The sequence below is a fragment of the Myotis myotis genome, unplaced genomic scaffold, assembly GCF_014108235.1.
Source record: "Myotis myotis isolate mMyoMyo1 unplaced genomic scaffold, mMyoMyo1.p scaffold_m19_p_11, whole genome shotgun sequence".
NCBI classification, from domain to species: Eukaryota; Metazoa; Chordata; class Mammalia; order Chiroptera; family Vespertilionidae; genus Myotis; species Myotis myotis.
The window spans coordinates 25215622-25241142 of NW_023416315.1; the positions used below are offsets into that span (position 1 = coordinate 25215622).

Sequence of the window (25521 nt, forward strand, 5' to 3'; positions counted from 1 at the left end):
AATTGTCAAGGTAGGAGGCCTTTGTCACATATGCTTGTTCAAAGCAACAATCGCACATTCCACAGGAGTATAAATAATGAAGTTGGAAATCAGTGATGATGGCCCGCTGTCCGAGATTCAAGCCATGACAGTGACACGTGCACACCCAGATCTACAATGGAAGGCCACCAGTGGACCTCGGACCATTCCCATACCTTCAGTTCTACTAGAATGCTTGTTTCGGAAACACATATTTGTTCCAACATGATTAATATACTAGGGAGAAATCTGAGCATTCCACAAATTTTGTCTTTGCTAATCTGCAGTTTACTCAGCAAGAAACACTAGGAAAATGCTACAAACAGCACCCAACTAAACTCAAAAGCCTAGGAATATACAAAATGCCCATATGGACACACCTCAAACATCCACCAGGTAGCTCAGTTCACACGCCATCCATTCTGGTGGTACGACTTTCCACCTGGTTTCTGATGACCGTCTTTCCATTTTACAATCACACACGAGTTATAACCCTTCCCCCACCCACTTCCATAAGCAAACTTCAGGTCTTTGTCAAGGGAAAGTGTCATATTTATTGTAGTATGTATGTATTACTTAACCATTTAAAATGTGTACAACTGTACTACTGTTTTCTCTAGGTGACTACTAGTATTTTCTTAATGTATCACTGACAAAGTTTGAGTCCTGCACCCATAACCCCTTTCCCCCCATAAGTCCTATACTGTTGATTGTGCAGTCTTTCATAATCCAGTGATTTTTAGGAATGCATATGTCATGTGGCAGAAGTGGCTGTACCTCTAATCACAGGTTCTGCCCAACTGGCATGGCTCAGTGGTTGAGCTTCGACCTATAAACCAGGAGGTTACGGTTCGATTCCCATGCCCAGGTTGCAGGCTCGAACCCCAGAGGGGGATATGCAAGAGCAGCCAATCAATGATTCTCTCTCATCATTGATGTTTCTCTCTCGATCTCTCCCTCTCTCTCTCCCTTCCTCTCTGACATCAATAAAAATGTATTTTAGAAAAATAAAAATAAATCAGATTCTGAGGAAAAACCCATAAAACATGCTTAAGAAGGTAAACCAGTTGACTACCTTAGGTTGACCCCTCCCTATGTTAACTAGTACAATATACTTCGTGTTTATAATCTATATTTGGTGTGTTTGGAATCCTTTCAGGGAGAATTATAGGCATTATCCCTGAAACACCTCAGGAATTTCGTTTCTACGCACTAGTTTTATGGAATCAGAGGTAGAGGGAATCCTCAGGGCATATATTTGTGTCTGTGTGCTGAGGTTTACAAACAAAATTAAGTGATGGCATTCACTGTAATATTTTAGGGAAACAGATCAGAAGTTGGGTACAGATTGTAACAAACTCATGGAGGCCAACTTTCTCATACATCCGAGCAGCCATGAAAAATAGGGCAATCGCTAAAAGTGAATATACAATCTTCACTATCTAAAAATTCAGCCAGATGTGTCACTAGTCTTTTTTTGTAACAGCAACTCAGAAATGGATATTCTTATATGCTTGTCCTTTCCTGTAGAGCATATTCACATAGATAAACAGGAAAAAAAGCTACCTTTGTGACTCCCAAGCTATCAGACTTGGAGATAGGTTGTTTAAAATATATGCATTGTATTACCATTTATATGCACATATAGTCATTATGTGTAAATATAGACATATAAACACATATAATTGCTACTGAGCACCCGTACTTTAACATGTTAATGATGTGAGAAAACATGAAATTTATTTTTGTTTGCGGTTTTTCATGGGGAAAAGATCTGTTCAATAGGGTAATTTTCCTGGATGTTATTTAACTGTCAATATTATTTTTGGCATTTTTATGTTGTTTTACATTTTTTTGAAACTTGTCTTTATAAAAATTACCATCAATTTAACTAACATATTCAAGTTTATTGTTTCTTTGAAGGATATTACGACACCAAAATTTACCATTGTCCATCCACAGTATGACTAACAGTCTTTCATTCCATACAATTTCTGGATTCCCCAAATCTTAACTTACATGATAAAATTTTAATTAATTAAAACTACTTTCATATGTACTATGAATATAACTCAAGCCAGAAAACATGATAAAAGACTAATGATTCTATTCAGATGAGTTAACATTTATTAAGTATTACCAAGTGCCAGGCAGTATGTTAGAAACACAGAACACAAAGATAAAATGAAATGTACCCTATTCTTAAGTAACTTACCAAGCAAAGTGAAAATGGTAAAGGAATACTTATGAGGCAAAATAGAGAGGAGTAAATATAGAATTTGGGAAACAATCCTAAAACAAAGACCTAGTACAAGTTGTTTTTGGTTATATTCCTCATAGCACTGACATTCCCACAAAATATAAATGACTGGAAGTGTCAGGAATATGCTTACAATAAAAATCACTTCTGTTAAACATCTTTAAAACATCAAACCCCTACCTTTGGGTCAAAGTTGACACTGAGAAGACCATTTATGGCACTGAATTTAATCAAGGGTTGATTCAAATTGAATTCACAGATTTCATCCACGTTATTTTTCCATTCATTATAGATATGATTTTCAAATTGGTCTAGCAGAGCTGTCATTTCAACATACTTCTGGTGAACTGAGGCATCATCAGGACTTTCTAAGAATCTGTAGGAAAATGATTCTATATATTAGATTTCAGCTTAACTACTTTACAATAATATATAATACAAAACATAACAAAACACACCACAAAAAAATCAGGAAGAGAAACAATAAAGGCCAAATAATGCTCTAATTGTCTTTGCCTTAAAAGATATAGTCATGAAATGAATGGAACTCCAAGGTTTTTGCCAATAGCAACAAGGTACCAATTCCTACAAAGAAAAGAGAAAGGTATAGAAGTCCACAAAATAAAAGGAATGTTAGTAGTTATTGAAAAAAAGAAAAGAAAAACAGTAACAAAAAACTACAAACATATTTTGGGTGAAAAGGAAAAGTGAAAAGTAAAGAGCCCTGCCAATGGAAAGAGTTAAAGGAAATGAACAGCTAAAATGAACAGCTCCTGCCCTGTAGGAAATCACCTGTATCAGAGGGTGATTTTCACTGTGAAATACTCACAGATACTGGAGAGATGCGAAGTTTGACCAAAACGTCTGGAGTCGGTCCAGGATCTCTTTAGCCCACTTGATGTTTCCTGAGGTAAATGGCATGTTCTTGTTAAGAACCACATTTCCACATTCAATCTGCAAATTGTTATTTTGGTGAAAAGGAAGGGAGGGAACATTTAATCAGAATGCATTCCAACCTTGTAAGCAATTATTCATTTTGGCACTTTTACAGGGCAAATATATAAAATACTAGAGGCCTGATGCATGAAAATTTGTGCAAGAGTAGGTCTTCCTTCCCCCAGCTGCTGGCACCGGCTTCCCTCCGGCACGCAGGACCTTGGCTTCCCTCCTCCTGCTGCCACAGGCACCCAGGACCTCAGCTTCCCTCCTCTGGCACCTGGGACCCAGGCTTCCCTCGGGCCGCCTGCAGGCACCTGGGACCCGGGCTGGCTTCCCTCTGGCCCCAGCTTCATCAGGAAAGACGTCCGGAAGGACGTCTGGTCCAATTAGCATATCACCCTTTTATTATTATAGATATGTATTAAGTGACTTGATAAGTAGATAAGTAATGGTCCTAAAACAGGTTCTTCATTGCCATAAGAAACCCAATTAAATAAAGCAGACATCATTATGTAAAGTCTTAGTAGACAGCCCTGACCCACAAATATGATGCTGTGTACTGCCCCACTTCCTCCCTCACTTACCTGTTTCACATGTTCATTATACAGTTGCTTACACATATCCAACTCGGCATTAAACATGTGCACCAGTGAGCTGTAATGTGGGCTGAAAATTTCCTTGACAACTGGTTTCTCTAGAAAATTCCCAAATATGGTCAAAAGCTAAAAAAATCAAAGTTAAAGAATAGTTAAGAACTATGGGTTTTTAATACAAATACTCAACTCACTATTTCTCCCCTTACAGCTCTTACACAACAAGAGATAGAGCAAAAACCTAGAACCCTACAAGTATTCTGCAATACCTCCAAATCTGAAACTTGCCCTGGCAGGTGACTTGGTTGGTTGGTTGGAGTGTCATCCCATTCACCAAAAAGGTTGCAGGTTACATCCCTGATCAGGGCACATACAGGAGGCTACCAATCGATGTTTCTCTTTCACATTGATGGCTTTAAAAATGCTATTGTTACCCTAGGCGGTTTTTCTAAGTGGTTAGAACGTCAGCCTGAGGACTGAAGGGTTGGGGGTCAATTCTGATCAAAGGTATGTACCTAGAATGCAGGCTTGATACCTGCCCCTAGTCGGGGCATGTGCAGGAGGCTACCAATCAATATTTCTCTTTCACATGGATGTTTCTCTCCTTCTGTCTCTCCCCCTTCCTTCCACTCTCTAAAATTCAATGAAAAAAATACCCTCACGTGAGAACAACAACAAAAAATGCTACTGTCACATGTTCCAGATCAAGAAACTGCCGAAACCGGTTTGGCTCAGTGGATAGAGCGTCGGCCTCCGGACTGAAAGGTCCCAGGTTCGATTCCGGTCAAGGGCATGTACCGTTGCGGGCATATCCCCGATAGGAGATGTGCAGGAGGCAGCTGATCGATGTTTCTCTCTCATCGATGTTTCTAACTCTCTATCTCTCTCCCTTCCTCTCTGTAAAAAATCAATAAAATATATTTAAAAAAAAAAAAAAAAGAAACTGAGTTATAGGAAGGAGTGACCTGCCTGAATTCAGACAGCCGCTGGGAGCTGGCATTTGACCCTGGGCAGCCTGCAGCCCGGCCTGTGCTTCCCTGGGCCTCTCAGAGCCAAGGTGGCATTTAAAACCATTCTTTTATTATTTGCTTGCTCTGCGTAGGCTTCATGAAATGTAAATTATTAGGCCTGTTATTGAGATGTTTTCTTTGAAATAAAAGAAGGGATCTTCTCAAAATAACTAAATATCATCAACGAGGCAGAACGCTGTACAAAACCAAGGTCTGTGCCTTGTTAGTGATGTGGCAAAAGAGCTATTTTTCCTCTTAGGGAAACAACAGGTGTTCCCCCAAATTTGTTTTCTTTAAAAAATACCTTCATTGTACGTATTTAACATTTTGTAAACATTTCGATAAACTACATTCACTGGGAAAATCTCAACACAGTGAAAATCTATACAAACTAAAATGCAAATCTAATTGTATCTTAGAGGCCAAACGCATGCTGGCTTTTTTCCTGGTGATGCTAATTATAACTACTATAGAAACCGCTAAATATTTAAGAATCTGCTTCGTTAGCTGCTACCTAGCAAAATGTAAGTTATTAACTGTCTCTTCACAATCAGATTTGTTGAGTTTGGACTTTGTGTTTAAATCCAAAAGTAAACACTGTCTCATAGATTTAACCAAGAAATGCACTCCAACCGGAAGGAAACATCTGATAACAATCCCTTTCAAACACTCATCCCATCGACTGCCACTGAAACAATACCAGAAGCTCGCCTGCTACGTCGCATCTTGCCTACCCGAGATGCTAAGTGGGACTTCACTCCAAGTACACAAGTACCAAAGACAGAATATCCTTTAGGGCAGTGGTTCTCAACCTTCCTAATGCCGCGACCCTGTAATACAGTTCCTCATGTTGTGGTGACCCCCAACCATAAAATTATTTTCGTTGCTACTTCCTAACTGTAATTTTGCTACTGTTACGAATCGTAATGTAAATATCTGATATGCAGGATGTATTTTCATTGTTACAAATTGAACATAATTAAAGCATAGTGATTAATCACAAAAACAATATGTAATTATGTATGTGTTTTCCGATGGTTTTAGGCTACCCCTGTGAAAGGATCGTTCAACCCCCAAAGGGGTCGTGACTCACAGGTTGAGAACCGCTGCTTTAAGGGAAGGTTTAAAGCCAGAGAGTGGTCGTAAAAAAAGAGTCAACCTTTTAGGCAGCAGACAGGATCCTATCTTTTCAGTATCATAGATATATAATAATTACCCTCCAGGATGAGCATGAAGGTCATATGAGCCTTCTTGTCATAGGGGAAGGGAACTAAGTTATTTCATGAAGAGTGCAGATGCTTGCCCTCTGTCACCTCAGGGGCTAAAGATGGGCCTCAACTCCATGCTTCTTTCCCCTAAATATCCCATTTGAGTTCTGCGATTTCCTTCTACTTCTTAGCTTCACTGTGTAATGTGGCTTTCCCAATGCTGCTGCCACTGGTCAAGTGGTACATACTCATATTTTCCTATGTTTGCCCCTCAAAAATTGATTTCAGAGAGGAAGGGAGAGAGAGAGAAACATCAATGATGAGAGAGAATCATTGATTGGCTGCCTCCTGCACGCCCCCTACTGGGAATCAAGCCCACAACCCAGGCATGTGCCCTTGACCAGAATCAAACCTGAGACCCTTCAGTCCGCAGGCCGATGCGCTATCCACTGAGCAAAACCAGGTAGGGCCCTCAAAGATTTTTTTAATCGGCTGCTACCTGAACTATTTTTTTAAAACCATCGCAATTTTATAGTTTTCAATTACATTGTCTGACACCTTTTTCTAGACACCTTCATTTTCTTACATACTTCAGTCTACCTTCATGTACACACACTGTAAATTTTAGAGAAACATCCATTAGTATTTTGTTTTGTTTTGTTTTGTTTTGTGGTGAGCACCAACACTGTCGGCTTTGAACTAGAGGAGACCAGTGTTTGGCTCCAGGGCCCTCCTGGCCACGTCTCTGCCAAGAGCAGGCACTGAATCACGGCCTTCAGAGACCAGTCTGCAAGTATCTTCTCCCTGGGACACAACAGCAAAGGGTCAGAGTTCATCGTCCCACACCAGTGGTAGAAATCTTCTCCCTAAATGCACAGCCCTATCATCTTGTTCTTCTCCCCCTGCAGTCCCCCAGCAGTGTGTCATTTCAACACTCTGATTCCGTCAGCCCCCCTCACTTCAAGCAGTTGTTCAGTGTTTGCTTCACACAGGGCATTGCAGGCGATCTAAATGCAGCCCGAACTGTAAGACCATGTCCTACCCCCCAACCCCCCCACCCCGCACAGCGTGGAGGCAGGGCTCATCGTATATGTTTCAGTAGACAGGGCACAAATAGGTGGAAAGTTAAATAAAGATACATGGCAATCAGATAAAACTATTTAGAAAAAACAGCCAGCACACACTAGAATGCAATCCATATTAATGGTTGTGAGAAGGGAAAAGAAAGACCCGAGTTAGAAAAGGTAGGAGCCTTTGTAATTAAGACTTCCCTCTGCATCTTTCTCCCAGTTATACAGACACACCGGCGAGGAGCTCCAGGAGCAGAGAATGTAATCAACTACTATGTAGCCATTAATAAAAAATATTGCTGAATTTGGTTATAAAAGCAAGAAAACATTTATGATTCACTGCTAAGTGGAAAAGGTTACCAAAGGGGGTCAGAAAATGCCATTTTTGTCAAAGAGAAATATGTATGCATATCTAGTCCAAGAAAGAGTGTGGCCGTATTAAATCTATCAGTCTTTCTGAGAGATGGGATTACAGGGGGTTTTATTTTATAACAGGATATATATTTTGACCAGTGGCATCTCTGTTTCATCCCAGAGCTCTGAAAAAAACAACAACAAAACAACAAAGAAGTATTTGATCCCCATGAATTTATGGTAAAATGCTTTTCGGGGGCCAGAAGACACTGTTTCACCACCATTTGACCAATTCACCTGAATCTGAGGGTTAAAATCAAACAAATCTCGTATTACGTCTGTGTCTGTTACACTGCACTGCACTGCCATTGTCAGCGAACTGTACCCATGATTCTCCAGCTATGCTTCTCTTGGTGTTGAAGTCTCTTTTGCAATATCATCTGAATTCGTACTTGGCTTGTAATTCTCTTCTTTGACAAGCACATTTCCACAGGATGTCCCTAGTTCCTACAGTAAACCTTTCCTTTGGGAGGACTAGCGAAGTGCCTTTCTTTCATGCAACTCTGAATACATACATACCGTGTTTCATCAGTTCTATCACTAACATTCTCTCATGTTTTAACATCTCTGAAACTGGACCATGTTAATAATCAATGGCATAATTTTTTTTTTTTAGGATCCTTTTTTTATTATTATTATTATTAGTTAAGGTATTGCAAATGTGTCCTCATCCCCCCCATTAACCCCCAACCTCCCCCCCACACACAAACTCATGCTCCCATCCCCCTGCTGTCCATGTCCATTGGTTTGGCTTATATACATGTATACAAGTCCTTCGGTTGATCTCTTCCCCTTACCCCCGCCCTCCCCTACTTTCCTTCTGGGGATTGATAGCCTGATCGCTGTTTCTCAGTCTTTGGGTCTGTCCCTTTTCATCAGTCTATGTTGTTCTCTATAATCCACAAATGAGTGAGATCATGTGGTATTTATCTTTCTCTGACTGGCTTATTTCACTTAGCATAATGCTCTCCAGTTCCATCCATGCTGTTGCAAAAGGTAAGAGTTCCTTTTTTTTTTACCACAGCATAGTATTCAATGGCATAATTTTTTGACATTTTTCTTTATTGATACACAAAATAATCGTGTATCTGATAATCATGTCTTAAACCTGATGAAAGATGGTATATAAGCTGCTATTTGCTTTAGTCTGAGCAATAAAGTAGGCAGGTGTACCCAACATATGTAAAAATGGTGGTGGGGGGGAACTCTTGATTTAACAGAATTAACAGATAGCTTTCACTTTTCACTGTGGCTTAATTTTGAATCGCTATTTCATAGGCCATGCTAAACTTGCTCTCAAGGCGTTAAGACCTAAAACACTGAATGCAAAAAAAAGATCAATAGTTAAATGTCCTGACCTTGTCCAAAATAAACTTCATTATTCCGTAGTGCATAATTCAAAGCTCCTAATTCAGTGAGCTGAATATGAAGACTGTGACTAGTTAACAGTTTACCTGGATCAGAAAGGAATGCACTCAATCCTTTCATCTAGCAGTCTAAATTATTCATTAGTAAATTGTTATGATAGCTTCTTCAGAACCAACCTTAAATGCGGCCTCCAAACCATTGCAGTTAAAGAAGCCTTCGCAAAGAATTGTCCCAAGCCTTCTGTCAAAATCCAAAGTTTTGGATTTAAACACAACATAATCACTTTCAAATTCCTGTAAATAATCAAAGTAAAATATCAGTTTACAGGAAAGAGTCCAGGAGTGAAAACAGCAATCCTCCAAGCGTAATCCACCTCCCTCCTGTCTGCCCGTTCTTTCTGGGTGAATTTATTTTCATAGCAGGATCCCAGGGCAGACCAAGAAAGACCTATATCGGACCAACTGCTCCGTGGCCGCCTTCCGGGAACACTGAACACTCAGCACCGTCAGCCCATCTTTCCACAATGCAGACCCCACCTCAGTGCTCAGACCCACCAGCCTGTCCGCCTCCCAATCCACCTGGATTATCAATGAAAAAGCAAGGCCTTCCAGAAGAGAAAACAGAACCCATGTTCACTGTAACCTCAGTAAATCTATACATTTCAATACAAAGCTTTTTCGTTTTGTTTTTCATGGAGCAGAAACCCTCCCGGGAGACACTGCGTCTTCAGGTGAGACCTGAAATCACAGTTCTGGAAAGAAGCATCATTAGTGAGAAAGATGAAACACAAAACACCCTTGCATTTCTCCGCACCTTATCACTATGCAGTTAGCAACACCCAGCTTCCTCCCAACACAGAACCACCCACTCTCACAGTGAGAGCGTGAGAGGAGGGCCATCCTCGGCACAGCACTGCCACGCCCAGTCTCCGGGGAGCGGCCCCAGAAAGCCAGGCACCTTGGCTCCCCGGCCTCGCTGCCCCCGAGTGCACGCCCCACATTTACCACGATGAAGTCTTTGCTGCCTCCGGAAACTGACCCTCCATCTATTCACAATAACAGAAATAATGACGATGACGGCTAACATGAACTCAGATTTCTGTTCTAAATGCTTTACACTATTAACTCAAGTCTCACAACATATGATGTGGGCAGTATTTTTTTCCCATTTTATAGGCAACAAAACAAACTCAGAGGAGTTACATAATTCGCCCCCAGTCACACCACTGGTAGATGGCGGGACCGGAATTTAAAGCCTGGCAACCTTGTTCCGGAGCCCACGCCCCGACCATGATGTTTCCATGAAGGAAAGCACCTTCTGGGAATGGAGCACGCGCTGAACACGGGTGTAATGGCAGCATCCAGGGCACTGTCACAGACCGTACTGTTGTATGTAGCACCGAGAGCCTCCAGCTCTCCTCAATTACAGCCCAAGAGTCTCTTCATTCAAGGGTCACTGACTTCTACAGGTAAACACAACTTCCCAGCAAGTTGTGACAAGCCTAACGAATCCCTCTTCTCGGTCTGGCAACGAGGAACATGCAGCTTAAGATCCTCAAACATGGTTTGAACACTTTGTAAGTAATATCTCAGGAAGGGAAAAAGGCTAATCTTCACCCTGGATCTCTCTCCCTCTCTCCCAGGCTCCTTTCTCCCCCTCACCCTCTCAGCCCAAAGTCAGATGGCCCATCGCAACCCTCCCCTGGGAGTCCCCCAGATCGTTCAGACTTCCCTTGCATGCATCTCACGCACCTCTCTCTAAAGCAGCTCTTCTTTGGCATCCGCCTAACAGGAGTGTGAGCAATCTCTCTGACTCCTCTCTCTCTTGGTCAAGTGCTACGAGGCTTTTCTCTGAGCCACCTCTTGAATATGCCCACTCTTCTCCCTGTCTGCGGGCATCACCCTGGCCCGGATCACAATGACCGCTCATCCGGTTTCTGTTAACCACTTTCCAACCACGTTCTTTGCCTCTGGTCTTGTCTCACCGAATCGCTCTCCAAACTGCAGTCTACACAAGCTTTCTAAAATGGAAGCCTGATCATGTCCCTCTTCCCGTCATAATCCTCCAATTCATCATCGTAATTCGGGACCCTGGGTTTCTTCAGATAACGTCCCCGAGTCTTGTCATCCACAAGGCCCTTCCCTTGTCCTTATACCCTGTTCTCCCAGCGCCTCTCACCTTTCGCACTCCAGGATCTAGCCACGCTCCCACTCTGAGGAACACAATGTTCTGCTAACCCCTTTCTTCTCGCCCACTCTTCGCCCCTTTCATTTCTATTTACTTTCAGTTCTATTTATCATTGTGTACTTTCTGCTTCCTTTCACCTGCTCTGGGAAGAGGCTCTCTCGCAGCACTCCGCGTAACTGCCTACCTGTGTCCTCCCTGCATTTTAAGCTCTCTGAGTACAGTGGCCAGGTTTGTTTGTTTGTTTTCTCAATTATAGTACCAATATTTAAAGAGGCTCCCAGCACATAGCTGTTTTGCAATAAATATTTATTAAAGAACTATTTGTTAAAGAATAAATGATATGCTGGTATTACTCAAGAATCATTATGAAGTTTTTCTATATTCTGAACTGCAAAACTGCCCCTTATTAGTGACATAGGAAATTAATAGTTTTATTTAGAGAAATGCTATGGTAGGACTTAGCTCCTAAAAGGCACTCACTCAAGCTGCTGAGTGAAAAACAGCCCTAATGAAGCCAAGACAGGGCCTGAGAGAGCAGTTCAGGGGCGAGCGTCATCCTCCAGGTCAGAGATGAGATCTGGGGATACGTCCGGCTTCTATCTGACCCAGCCTGATGCTTGGCACGAGAGAAAGAGCAGGATCATGGATGACCCCAAGGCTACGCGCTAAGTGGCCCGTTATATGTGCCCCTTCGTGAGTGGGAGAAGACGGGAAAGAGTAGGTTTGGGGAGCAGTAAGCAGGGGCTTGGTTTCACGAGCCTGTTTGCTTTGAGGTGTCATTAAATATGTAAGTAGAGATGCACCACCAAGAAACAAGCCCAGGCTGAGGTCTCCTGCTATGTTTGAAACAGTTCTAAACGGAAACACACAGGGCTACGTCCTGGTCCCTGTCCAAGACTGCGGACAAGTCTTTTAACCTCTTTCATCCCAGTCAGGCCGGACCGGATGGTACCTATAATTACTGTGACCTACGGTCATTTCAGCCAAATCATTTCCAACTTCAACATGACAGGATTCTAAAAAAATAAAAATGCAAAGGTACAATATTACCGTGTTATTGAAATCGGATGGGTCATAAGTGCTCTGTTTAAAAATTTTACAGAGTTCCATAAATTCTTCACTCATCTCATGGATTTGTCCATTCAGAATGGCTCCTTTGGTACCACCAAATTCAAGTCTCTCCAGCTTTTCAAATTCCAATACGGTGACAAATATATCCTTTGGGGGGAAAAAAAACAGAACAGTAAAGATCTTTCCACCACCTGAGCAGGAAAAAAGAACATCTTAAAGTTTCAAAGAATATTTTCAAGCATTCAAAATCTGCGAGTTAATGGACACTTGACATGACAGAAGATAAATAGGAATGATTTAGGTGAACAGTCACTGCTCATTTTTTAAATCATATTCCCGTTTTCCTACTTACTGTATAGGCAAACCTAGCGTACCATGGCTAAACATATGACTCTCTAACTTTATAGCCTTTTAATAATGAATCTGACCCCCAAGTAATATCCAAAACTAGTACTTACAGCCACCCACCCTTTGCACTTTAGCCTTCACACTTTAGCCTTCACACTTTAAGAGGCATTCAGGCTGATTATGTGATAATGAGAGTTTTCAAAACATGAAGCTTTAATTTTCAATGAAATTCAACAAATCTTACATCAATAAAAAAGCCCAAACTTGCTAGGAAGAACTTATAAGGTAGTGCCACTAGTTCCAACTTTAAAATGAAACCTTAGCCAGCTGGCTCCATACTATACATGTGTGAATGTGTATACAAGTGTGTGTATTCATTTCATTTGGCTTTTAGTTATTTTCATGGGGTTTTTTTGTTTAGTTTTATGAACGGTTATTCATGTTTTAATAGCATAGTATACATACAGACATATACTACTAATAGATAGTGGGATTATTTTAGATTATCAAATGGTTTTCAAGTATGGAATCCCTATATCAAACATTAAATGTATTTTTAAAAAGGGGGATTAGTTTACAGCTTCCTGATTTACAACTGTCTTCCAGAAGCTTAGTAAGTAAAGGGGCACTGGTAGAGAAAAAGATTCACTTACTCCCAGTGTAATAAAAGAATCAAAAATGATTTTTTTTTAAGAAGTCAAAGTAAAGCTTTTTAATCTATCTTTATAGACCTGGTCTTGTGAGCTCCTCATGAGAATATTAAGAAAGGAAACCTCCCACCTCCCACCAAATAAACTTCTCCCAAATCATATAAAAAGCTACAGGATTTTTGAAGCCATCTACAACATGAATAAATAACAAGAAATGAATACCTCTATTTTCATGCAACGGTCCAGAAATTTGTCAAATCTACAAAACACCAGCTGAGACTGGAAATCCCATGGCTTCACCTCCTTGTTTCCCATGAAATAGTTTCCCAGTCCTTCTCTGTAGTTGTAAAAAGAACTTTTGAAAGTCTTCAGGATGTTAATGGCCACCTGCACCTTTTCCAGGGAGTCTTCAACTTCTCCTTTCAAAAGGTCTTCAGGTGAAAGGTAGGCTGTCGCCTAGGATTTCATGAAAGGAAACGATCAAAAATATGTTCAACAGTTTTTTACTGAAAACATCTGTTTCAATAAATCATTTTATTGTATTTTGTATTTAAAATTTTTTTCAATGAGTTAGTTTTCAATGACAATGAATTGGGCCAGCAATGCTGTGAAGCAGAAAGCATAAATTCTAGAAATTCAGGCATTTGGGTTGCAGTAACATACATTAGAATAATCTACAGATGATTAACATTTCTTGATTTATACATTGTAGCAATAACTGCTAAGCTTCATGGATATGACAACTGTGTAATCAGAATTTGCATAGGTATTCCTGCCAGCAAATACTCTACATGACTGTTTTGGGTTTTTTTTGTATAAACAAATACACAAGCCAGCCACGCCAGTGTGACTCAATGGTTGAGCATCAACCTCTGAACCAGGAGGTCATGGTTCAATTTCCAAGTCAGGGTACATGCCCAGGTTGTGGGCTCAATCTGTGGTTGGGGGGTGTGCAGGAGGCAGCGATCAATGATTCTCTTTCATCATTGATGTTTCTATCTTTCTTTTCCTCTCCCTTCCTCTCTGAAATCAATAAAAAATTTTTAAAAATCATTTTTGAAGCTAGCAAAAGTAAAATTATATGTATGATAAAATACTTAAGTATATATATATATATATATATATACATATATATATGTAAAAGTTTGGGGGAAAAGAAAAATCAAAAATGCTAAGTTTTATGAAATGAGAATTTCACTATTATTAGTACACCACATATTGTGTTGTAATTAAAAATCAAAATTTATTTTAAAATATGGAGCAAAGCATGATGAATTAAGAACTCCATCACTGCCCTGATCGGTTTGGTTCAGTGGATAAAGCGTCAGCCTGGGGACTGAAAGGTCCCAGGTTCGATTCCAGTCAAGGGCATGTACCTTGGTTGCGGGCACATCCCCAGTGGGAAGGTGTGCAGGAGGCAGCTGATCGATGTTTCTCTCTCATCGATGTTTCTAACTCTCTATCCTTCTCCCTTCCTCCCTGTAAAAAATCAATAAAATACATTTTTTTTAAAAAAGAACTCCATCACTTACAGTTGGGTGATCTTGAGAAAGTTATTTATCTTCTCTGGACAGCAGGGGTTTTTAGGGGTTGCTGTTGTTACTGTTTAAATGTAAAATGGATCTACTAGCACCTTTGACAGTGAATTTCTGTAAAGGTTTTAAAAGAGTTCCTGGCAAATAACAGGTGTTATACAATATTTGTTAATATTTTAAAAATAAAATAAAATCGGAGGACAGCAAACAGCTTGTGAGCGAGCAGGAGAGTTTAGCTCTTCAGGGAACCTAGGTATGAAAGTTGGCTCAATGCTGATTTTTTATTTCTAACATGTTGGGGCAGATTTACTACAAAGTCCACTTGAAGAATCAAGAATCAGGTCAACAGAACCTTTGGACAGAAGTCACGAACAGTAACTAAGGAACTAGAGAAGCTACATTATTTCTCTGGGAGTTTGGCAAACTCTGGCCATCGACACAGACTAGGGACCAGGGATAACAGGCTTACAGATCTATAGGTAACTAGGATTTCTTACAAGCCACAGACAACAATGAACGACCACCTTTGGGATTTATACACAAACAGGACATAGTCTCAAAGTGAGGTGAGGATTCAGGGTTTCAGAGAAGTGGTGGTTATGGTCACTGACCCTGCAATAGAGATCTTGCTTAACAACAAAGCAAAAACTGAGCTCGCATAACAGAGAAAGAGAAATAGAATACAGCCAGAGATAAAATATACGAGGAGCCGACCTGCTACTTCCTATCAATAGCTTCAATTATCTGTGAGTCAAAGGTTTGGAGCCAACTTCTATGAGCTTCTACTAAATGCCACACTGGACATTTCACTTAGGTTATCCCATTTGATCCTCACAATAGCCATGGGCTAGGTATTATCTGTAGTTATTGATGTGGAAACCGAGGCTCAGGGAAGTAATTTAACTTCCCTTCAGTAGTTCAATTAGATTTGAATCTACCTTGGTCTGCGTCCAACATACTTTCCATATATCACGCCACCTCTGAAGAAGCAGAGAGAAAATAATAAGCCTATTAATAACTCAATGTCATAGACAAGAAACTCTTAACTGCATGTCAGGACACCTGTTCTCTACTCTGGATTTCCCCCTACATTCTGGGAGAGATTGAGCAAATGACGCTATCTTTCAGGTCTAAGTTAATTCATCGGAAAATACACACACACACGGCCAGGGGCTGGATGGGAACACAGTTCTCCAACCAGTTTATCCTACAACATTGTTCTCTTGATTACTTAGGAAGGCAAACTTCCGGTGCATGATGCAGCAGAAGCTCCAAGCTGTTTGTCCTGACTATGAGCAGACTTTCCAGGTTCTAAATACCTTCCAATTTATCCCCCTCCACAAAGAAAAAATTTTCATTTTCTATATGAGCTAGAAGTGAAAACCACCGGGAAGCGTGAGCCTAGAGCAGTGACTTAGAGCCAATCACAGGTACCCACTCTCCTCTGGCAAATAATCCAGGCCTTTCCAAAAGAGCCTACCTCCTTGGCCACAAAGATTGTTCCGGGAACAGAAATAAAACACATGAACCAGAACTAAAAAGACAGCCTCTTTCCCACGAAGTTCCTCTACTGCCAGGACATACACCTGGGGCGACCACAAACCACTGCACTTAACCTGTGGTGAGAGTCTGCGAATAAAGTCAAACACAAGCCAGCAAACTGGAGCCTGGCAGGAAGCTCTGAAATGAGCGGCCTCTCGGGACAGGCTATTTCTGAAGTCACTGCACTCTTAGACGTTTCAGGGTCACATAAACTTCTACACTTTTTGTTGTTGTTTTTGACTCTAGTTTGTCGGTTGCAGCTGAAGGAGATCCAATTTTGGTGGGAATACTTCTGAACAACTCAAAGGCTAAGCCATATACACAGATCCTGATTCTCTGGCATTTGGTTCAGACACGTGCCCTGCTGTGAACTAAATTGTGTCCCCCAAAATTCACATGTTGAAGCCCTCCCTAACCACCAATATGACTGTACCTGGAGACAAGGTCTTTAAGAAGTAATTAAGGTAATTAAATGAGGTCAGGTGGGTGGAACCCCAATCTGATAGGACAGTAGCTGTATAAGAAGAAGAGAGGGAACGGTCTCTTTCCACCATGTGAGGACACGGAGAGAAGGCAGCCGTCTGCAAGCCAGGAAGAGAGCTCTCACCGGAACATGCCCATGCGGGCACCTTCATCTGGCTCCCGGCCTCCAGAACTGTGAGTAAACAATTTCTGAAAATAAAGCCATCTGGCCTATGGCATTTTGTTCTGGTAGCTCAAGCAGACTAAGACACACACTCCCACTAAGAACCACCATGCTAGGCCCTCCAGGTATCGTGCAGCTCTCAAATTACGTAACATCCTCTGATACCAGGGACACGAGAAGAATGAATGTTTACACAGAAAGGACGCAGAAGCAGCCCATTTTTTCTAACATTTTTCAAGTTGACTTAAGAGTAGAGAAGCAATTGTAAACAAGAGATTTTTAAAGCTCCACAATTAATCAGAATTCCATTAATACAATTCCACTACTATTTTTTAAGGGTAAATTTTTAATGTATTCTATTTACTTTTTACAAAGAGGAAGGGAGAGGGATAGAGAGTTAGAAACATCGATGAGAGAAAAACATCGATCAGCTGCCTCCTGCACACCTCCTACTGGGGATGTGCCCGCAACCAAGGTACATGCCCTTGACTGGAATCGAACGTGGGACCTTTCAGTCCGCAGGCCGACACTCTATCCACTAAGCCAAACCAGTAAGGGCGAGGATATTTTTTTTCCAGTCAGATTCTCTTCACTTACTTTACTTTCTGAAAGTCCTCCGCCAGCCAGTGTTCCTGAGGAAACCCAAGAAAAAGCTACACAGCCCTATGTATAGCTGCCTTTTATTAGAAGTAGCCTTAAATCTCTTTGAAGAAACGGTGATATTAAACAAACAAAATTCATTAACAACCTGGCCTTTGAAAGTATTTGAGTTATGCCCAGAGCTCCTTTGCTGCTTAGGATGAAAAGTCACCTGGCCCTTAACCATAAAAGTCCTTTCTATAAAAAGAAAGAAAAAAACAGTATTCTGACTGTAGACTGGGTTAATTCATTCTTCACTGGCCTAATAAGACCTACCACATGGCAATCATTCCTCTCTCTCCTATTTTCAATGCTACATACCTGATCGATGAAGAGATTACAAAACTCTTGCAACAAAACTATGACCCGAGCAGGGGTGTTGTAAAACGCGGAATGACTCCAGATCAGGCAGATGGTATGAAATAACGGGGCGATGAGACCACGGGTCTGTGGGAACTCCGTCTCCTGGAGACACTGAATGTGCCTCCGCAGCGGTCTCAGGTAGAGCGCCACGTCTTGGGCCTCGAGGAGAGCTGGAGGAAGAAGGCCGCTGTCACTTCAACCTCACAAGTTCAAGAGGACAATGCAGAAAACATGGCTGGGCTTGAAGGGGGTCCTAGTTCCTTCCAGATCACTGATCCCACAATTGACACAGGACAGGTGTGGAAGCCTGTATACCCCGTCCATCTGGGACCACCATTGAGGAGAGCCCTGGGGTAGCTACTCACACAGCACAAGTCAATTGTGTCGGCAGATTCAGTGGGCAAGAACCCTGAGAGTCTAAAGAAAGGGACTTAACTTCATGGAAACTGTGGGCATAAAACATCTCTGTGAAGTTGTCACTTTATGATTTGGATTACTAGCTTCATCACTAGAATACTAATTCCTCCTAAGTACTTGGACTAACAATTTAATCATCTATGGCCTCATCCCAGTGTCCTATGAGCCTAACTCAGGCAATGACTGGGAAATTTTCTACTATATTGTTAATCATAATGTAATATAACTTGCTCTGATTCTCCCAATAATTCTGCAAGAAAAGTGTCAATATGCCAGTTTGTCCAATGAAAGCCAGAAGCTCAGCAAACTTAATATTGGACGGGAATCCAGATCTGACAGACCGCCCCCGCCCCCAAGCCCAAATATCCCCATCATCTATTGCCTCTTTTCAAATAGAATTCATGGAGAAAGCCCTAAAAATTTATCAAAACATTTCCAAAGTAGATTTCAAGTATTCCTAACCTTCCACATGTTACTTAAGAAAAAATAAAATTTTCTAATGTTAAAAACAAATAATATTTGTCCATATTATCTTATACTTTTATCACTTAAAATTTCAGTATTCTGTCTATTTACATTTGCTTAAACATGCCTAAGAAAACATAAACAGAAATCCAGAAACTGGGGAGGGCGCTAGCCCTGGGTGAGGTTAAAGCTGAATAGCGAGCCCTGGCTGGTGTGGCTCCTGTACACCAAAAGGTTGCAGGTTTGATTCCCGGTCAGAGCACATTCCTAGGTTGCAGGTTTGATCTCTGGTTGGGCACATACGGAAGGCAACCAATTGATGTTCTCTCTCACATCGGTGTTTCTTTCTCTTGCTCTCTCCCACTCCCTTCCCTCTCTCTATAACCAATAAGCATATCCTTGGTGAGGATAAAAATAACAACTGGATAGTGAAAGGACAAGGAGACTTGTCAGTGGATCCCTTCTTGTAATTACTGGGTTTTAACAATGTGCGTGCATTACCTGTTCAAAATTCACCACCCAACCAAACCCTCCTCTCTGTATGTTTAATCTTCACTAAAACTTTGATGACGACTTTGAGTTCTTACAAGCTCAGTAGGTGGTACATGTGAAACACACTCAGAGAGTCTACTAGCGAAGAAATGGAGTGATTGTAACCCAACTGTTGATTAGAAAATCCCCATGCTGGGCTTTGACTTATTCCCTGCTGACTACCAAAGGCCTTTCCCCTTCACATATACACATTCTCATTACAACTTCCACCTGGAGCCACTGTGGTAGGAACCTACTACAGACCCTAAAAATTTAGTATCAATAGAAGAGGAAATACAGAAGATTCAGATGAATTTATCGTCCAGCCGGTGTGTCTCAGTGGTTGAACACTGTCCCATCCACCAAGAGGTCACTGGTTCAATTCCCAGTCAGGGCACATGCCCAGGCTGTGGGCTCGATCCTGGTGGGGGGGTGTTCAGGAGGCAATCAATGTTGATATTTCTCTTATCCGTGTTTCTACTTCTCTCTCCTTCCCTTCCCCTCTCCCTAAGATCAATAAAACATTTTTTTCTTTTTAAAGATGAATTATCATTAGAAGAGCCAAGTATCATCGTTTCATGAGCAGGCTACTGGTCCAAGGCTGGTGAGCGGGTAGGCAGGGCCAGGTCATCAGGGGCTCATGAGGCCAAGGAACAAGAGTCTTACCATTTTTCACAGCCGTGAAAATGTCCTTCAGAGCTGGGAAATAGCTGCTTCGTTTCGTTTTCAGGATCTTCACCATCTTGAGGACAGTAGGAGCCTGAAGCTAAATTGGAAAAAAAAATTAACAAATATAAGCTAGATTAGTGACTAAATAAATGCATTCCATAATAAAATATTTAAATTATATTCCACTCATAAACAATACACACAGCATTTAACCCTCAAAGACATGTCTGGTTTCAAGTCAAAAGTAATTTTTAAAATAACATTTTTGTCTTGGCTTTCTTAAATTGAATTTTAAAAAATAATTTACATTAGTACACAGGTAAAATATTAAAATCTGTATACTAGTAAAAGCCTAAGTGACCGGCCGACCAGCCGACAGCTATGGCACGCACTGACCACCAGGGGACAGACGCTCAACACATGAGCAGAAACCACAGACATGGAAACATGGAATAGACTGATGAATCTCAGAGGGAGGGGGAAAGCGGTCAGAGCGGGAAGACCTTAACCAAAGATCTTATGTGCATACTTGAGGCCCAGTGCACGGATTTGTGCACCGATGGGGTCCCTCAGCCTGGCCTGTGGGGATTGAGCCAAAACCAGCTCTCCAACGTCCCCCAAGGGGTCCCGGATTGCAAGCGGGCACAGGCCAGACTGAGGGACCCCACCAGTGCACAAATCCATGCACCAGGCCTCTAGTTTCCACATAAAATTTCTTGCTCTGCTTCAGGAAATCTCTAAGAGACCTGTAAACATAAGAATAAATGCCTTAGTTTTAGAGCATTAAATGGAGTAACTTGTCAGGAAAGCACCCAGCAGAGGAACCAAAGTTAGCTCTCCCAAAGCAACGTCTCTCCACTAAGACCACATTCCTTCCCAAATCAATTAAATTGACTAGATTAATTAAATCTCATCATCTTCGAAGTTTCCCTGGGAAATCTCTCCTTTTCTGTGCCACCAAGTGCTTCCAGCTATCGCCAATGCTGTTCAAATATTCTCACAAAGGGCAAAACTCACGTTAACCCCCATTTGTTTTTATAGTGCACACCAAAAAGCACTTCGGAAAAAGAGACCAAATTACTCAGTCATTCAAAGGCAATAGGTTAAATTCTTAGAATTATTGGAAATCACTGCTCCAAAGACCAAATGCTACAAATACTCTTTGAATTCAAATCAGAAGCACTTTCTAGGGATCTCCACTTACTTGATCATAAATGCATGATAGATTCTCTTTCCTCATCGTCCAGAAATCCAGTTCCGTTTGAGGATTCGAGTGAAGACCATTCAGCAGGGGCTGCCCTGAATCCTTCTCTATAATTTCTTGGATTTGATGTGACCATTTAATGACCACTGATTCAATGGCATGGAGCACTGTCCTTTCATTTGGCTCCAAACTACAAACATTGATAGGATGGATAAAACAAGTCAAATCATGTCAGCCAAATAAAGATAGGGCTTGAGTTTTAACAGGTATTTTATGTGCCCATAAACTAGTTTCTAAATAGAAATACTTCAAAATCAGATCCATTATTTTTCTGACCTCACTGTGTGTTGTGACATTGTCGTCATTCGTATCTCTCTAACATTAAAAAACATTGTTGCCCGGCCAGAGTGGCTCAGTGGTTGAGCATCGAACCATGAACCAAGAGGTCACTGGTTCAATTCCCAGTCAGGGCACATGCCCGGTTGCAGGCTCCATCCCTAGTAGAGGGTGTGCAGGAAGCAGCCAATTGATGATGTTTCTTTCTCATCAACGTTTCTATCTCTCTATCACTCTCCCTCCCTCTCTCTCTAAAAATCAATAAAAACATATTTTTTAAAAAACGCACTTTAAGCAAAAAAATCACAGCCTCTAAACCATTTTACTGAAAGAATATTCTTGACATCATGGCAACTGTTACAGCTTGCTTTTTGTAGCTTGCTTTTTAAACTATACTTTAAAAGGAAATAATTCATACAGTGCTTCGGCATAACATTATTTTTAAAACATGATGTAGTTATAATTGTCAATTTTGCTAACAATTTGCCGGAGGTCTGATATCAAATGGGTATGCTGGCTCTCATTTTAATACCCTGAATATACCATGTCATTACGTACTGGGTCCCTGGAGGTTTCAGATCCAAGTCAAATTTTCCTGCAATAGTCGGAATTGGTAGAAAAGTTCTTCTCAACATTTTACCCCTTAAAATATGCATTTTATGTTTCATGACTTCTACGTGATGTTCCATGTCTTGTGAAATAAAACAGGACCAGGATTTATGGTTGTTCCTATTTGAAAGAATGGGCACTAAAATCTAGAAAGAAAAACACGTTTAAAAGCAGTTAAATTAATTTGCATACAAGGTGCTCCTTTAAAGATTTTCTTGTCACACAAAATCGGCAACAAAACCACTTCATTTCATAAATATGCTCCTATGATATCAAATCTACAAAAAAAAGACAAAATCAGACCCATTTAGAATTCATCGATGAGACAAATTATTTCAGAGGCAGTAACTGACTGCTTGTTCAGTCATTTGCCCATTTATCAAACATCGGTGAAAGCTCTCAATAACTCAAACTCTGCATGAAATAAGCGAAGTCACGTCAAGTAAGGAAACTGCTTTCTTAATGCAAACTGAGTATATTGGCAGATAGATTAATGAAAAAAATCTTCTTGAATCGCATGGAGGGAGAGTAAATTAACCTTCTCAAGCCCCGATGGCAGGGCTACGCTGACTGAGATCTGATTTACTAACACCTAACCCAGCAGTTCCCAATGTCTGGGGCACAAGAGCATCGCCTGGGGATTCTGGTGGGATCCTGGCCCTCATTTTAATTTGTTTGAAGTGTGCCCCGGGTGGGGGTGGTGTTGAGTTCCCCAGGTGATTCTAATGTTCGGCAAAGCTTAAAACCCCCTGCTCTGATTCCACGACCAGTCACTGCATACAAATACGTTGTTCCTCAAAGCCGGTGCATCAGGTTAGAAATGCAGAATCCCAGCCCACGCAGCCTGCCTCTACCAGAATCCCCAGGTGGTTCTGATACACATTAAAATGCCAGTAACATTGGTTTAGGGGGCATTTCTCTGATGTTAAGGGGAGAAGAGGAGGACTTTGAAGGCAGCCATTTCTAACACTTTGTTTCCATTACTCTTAATCACTTAGAAACTGACAAGAATCAAAAACTGATTTCCAAAATGCTTTCCAAAGTGTCAGTTTGTCTCCACTCTGAAGGTAAAGTTTAAAACCTCTAGCTAAGTACAAGGGCCTATTCAATGCAAGCTGTTTTTTATTTACTTCCAATATTTAGAAAGAGGAAAAATACGATCCTACAAAAATCACCTGTGGAACAGGAGCATCAGTAAGTCTCCGTTCCTTGCAGGAACAGTCTAAAAGCTATTACCCTCCATCCATCTGGTTAAAGAGATCACTGGCTTCTACATTCTCTCTCTTAAAAAAAAAAAAAAATAGCCAGAGCGGACCTGAATAATTCCAAATGTCACTAAGGTCATCGAAAGATTCAAATATTAAAGATAGACTAGTACCTCGTCTAGGAAAGCAGTTACATGTCCCAGAGATGAGGCCGGTATCTCTCCAAATAAAACCGTTTGAAAGAAATCATTTACTCCAGTGCTTTCCGTAATCTTCTTGGCAACATAAATGCGTTTGTGTTTTGCATCTCTTGGAATCTGAAACAGGAACAAGATCATTAGTGTAAGTCCAGATGTAGTGTCCATGTTAACAAGCAGAATCTAACTTGTAGCTGGACCGCTGGCAAAACAAACAAAACCGGATACCTTCCAGAGTTAAGTGTTCTATCTCCTTGTCTACTGACCATTTTTTAAATTAGCTACGATTATATAAGTAGCAAAGCAAAGAATTTCAAAATTCACAAAACCCGAAGGCAAGTTCCTGTTATTCTCTCTCTTCTCTGGGATCCTATTTCCCAAGTATTATTACGACCACATCCAGCGAAGATAGTAACATTTTGCATTCCACTGAGGCACCGTCAGACCTAAGGATTGTAAATCTTGCTGCAAACTTGTCACACTTGAAAAATGCTAAAGCCAATGCTGTACTTGTAGGTGACACGTTAACCTTCAAGGGGAAGAGCAGTCGACATTAAGAAGGGGAGGGGGAGGGCGGAGGGAAGGGAAAGGAAGAGGAGAGGAGGAAGCCCGCCCCCCCCCATGCCCCCCATGGTTGGTAAACACCGCGTTTGCGCAGACGACCCGCACTCCTTTTTAAGGGACACGTATTCTTCCCCGGGATGAAGTGGGGTGACGGCAGTCGAGTTATTGGGGTTCTGCCAGACACATTTTTAAGGAAGGGGCTCCAGAGTGACCCAGGAGCGATGCCACGGAAGTTACCTGGCACCGAAGCCACCCTGCGCCCACGCCCAGGCAGCGGGAGAAGCTCCGCTGGTCCCGCTTCATCGGGTGGAGCAGGCTGCAGAGCTGACCTCCTGAAACCACCTACAGCCGCTAATGGCAGCGTGGGCGCATCTGGGGGGTTCTGCCGACTCCAGGGAGGACTTAGAAAACGCTTTTTAAAGGGCCTGAGAGTTTGCCCCCCCTCCCCCTCCAGAAACCGAAGCAGGGACTACGGGCCTGTCCCCGCCCGAGTCCCCGTTACGCTGGGCGGACGGCGTGACCGGGTCCCCTCCGCTCGCTCCTCACCTCCCGGGAGGCCGCGAGCCGCCCCGCGGCGGCGACGCCGAACACCAGGCAGGCGGGGCTGGGGCTCTCCACAAACTCCGCCAGGACCCGCCGGCGGTCTTCGCTCTCCAAGTGCTGGCGCCACTTCTCCGCCGGGAGCCCCAGCATCTGCTCCAGGCGGCCGCCGAGGAAGCGTACACGCGCGTCTTGGGCGAAACTCCGAGCTCTCCTGGCCGCCGCCGCCGCCTCCTCCTCCTCCTCCTCCTCCTCCTCCTCCTCCTCCCCTTCCTCCTCCTCCTCCAGCTCCAGCTCCAGCACGCCCGCTGCCTCCAGGCCGGCACCCGGGGTTAGGCGAAGGGCCGGGGTTTCTCGCTCGCCTCGCGCCTCCCGAGCGACCACCGGGGCTGCCATCGGGCACGTCCAGGAGACGCGGAGCTGGCCGGCTGCCCGAGCGCCCCTGCCCAGCCCCAGGAGGGCGAGGACACCCCTCCGCAGAGGCGCCCCTGGAGGCTCCCAAATCCTCTCGCGACCACCGAGCGCGCGCCCGCCCGTCCCCACCTGCGGCTACTGGGCAGCCGGCGTCGGCGCGCAGTGAGCCTGGCGGGAGGCGCGGGTCCAGCTGAGCTGCGCGTCCCGTTTCCCGGGAGACGGAGTCCCCGCCCCGTCCCGCTGGGGGCGGAGTGAGCGCGGTGGGGCGGGGCTTCGGGCTCTGGGCCTCAAACCCGATGGGGGGAGAGGCGTGTCCTCGGCTTCTCCGCCCACTGCGAGTCCCCGCGCTGCCGATGAGGACGAATCACTGCCCCGCACGGATTAACTGCTGAGGTTTAAGCAGTACCATCTTGGGTGGAGTTGATTGCTCTTCACAGGTGTTGAGTGTTTTACAAATGGAAGGCAAGACACCCCTCCAGCAAAAAGGGGACACCTGGCTTGATTGTGGT

General features: G+C 42.6%; 1 protein-coding gene across 1 annotated transcript in view; it reads right to left on the bottom strand.

The window, feature by feature from the left end:
• The window catches only part of DNAH11 (dynein axonemal heavy chain 11), a 195634-nt gene extending 170640 nt beyond the window's left edge, over positions 1-24994 (bottom strand). The window contains exons 1-12 of the mRNA XM_036327931.1: positions 24605-24994; positions 23471-23614; positions 22038-22238; positions 21148-21330; positions 19941-20040; positions 17820-18031; positions 13359-13592; positions 12118-12285; positions 9057-9173; positions 3802-3939; positions 3108-3232; positions 2459-2654 (exon numbers count right to left, since the gene is read on the bottom strand). Coding sequence (XP_036183824.1) covers positions 2459-2654; positions 3108-3232; positions 3802-3939; positions 9057-9173; positions 12118-12285; positions 13359-13592; positions 17820-18031; positions 19941-20040; positions 21148-21330; positions 22038-22238; positions 23471-23614; positions 24605-24994 — 2208 coding nt within the window. The remainder of the gene's footprint in view (positions 1-2458; positions 2655-3107; positions 3233-3801; positions 3940-9056; positions 9174-12117; positions 12286-13358; positions 13593-17819; positions 18032-19940; positions 20041-21147; positions 21331-22037; positions 22239-23470; positions 23615-24604) is intronic.
• Between the last annotated feature and the right edge of the window lie 527 nt (positions 24995-25521).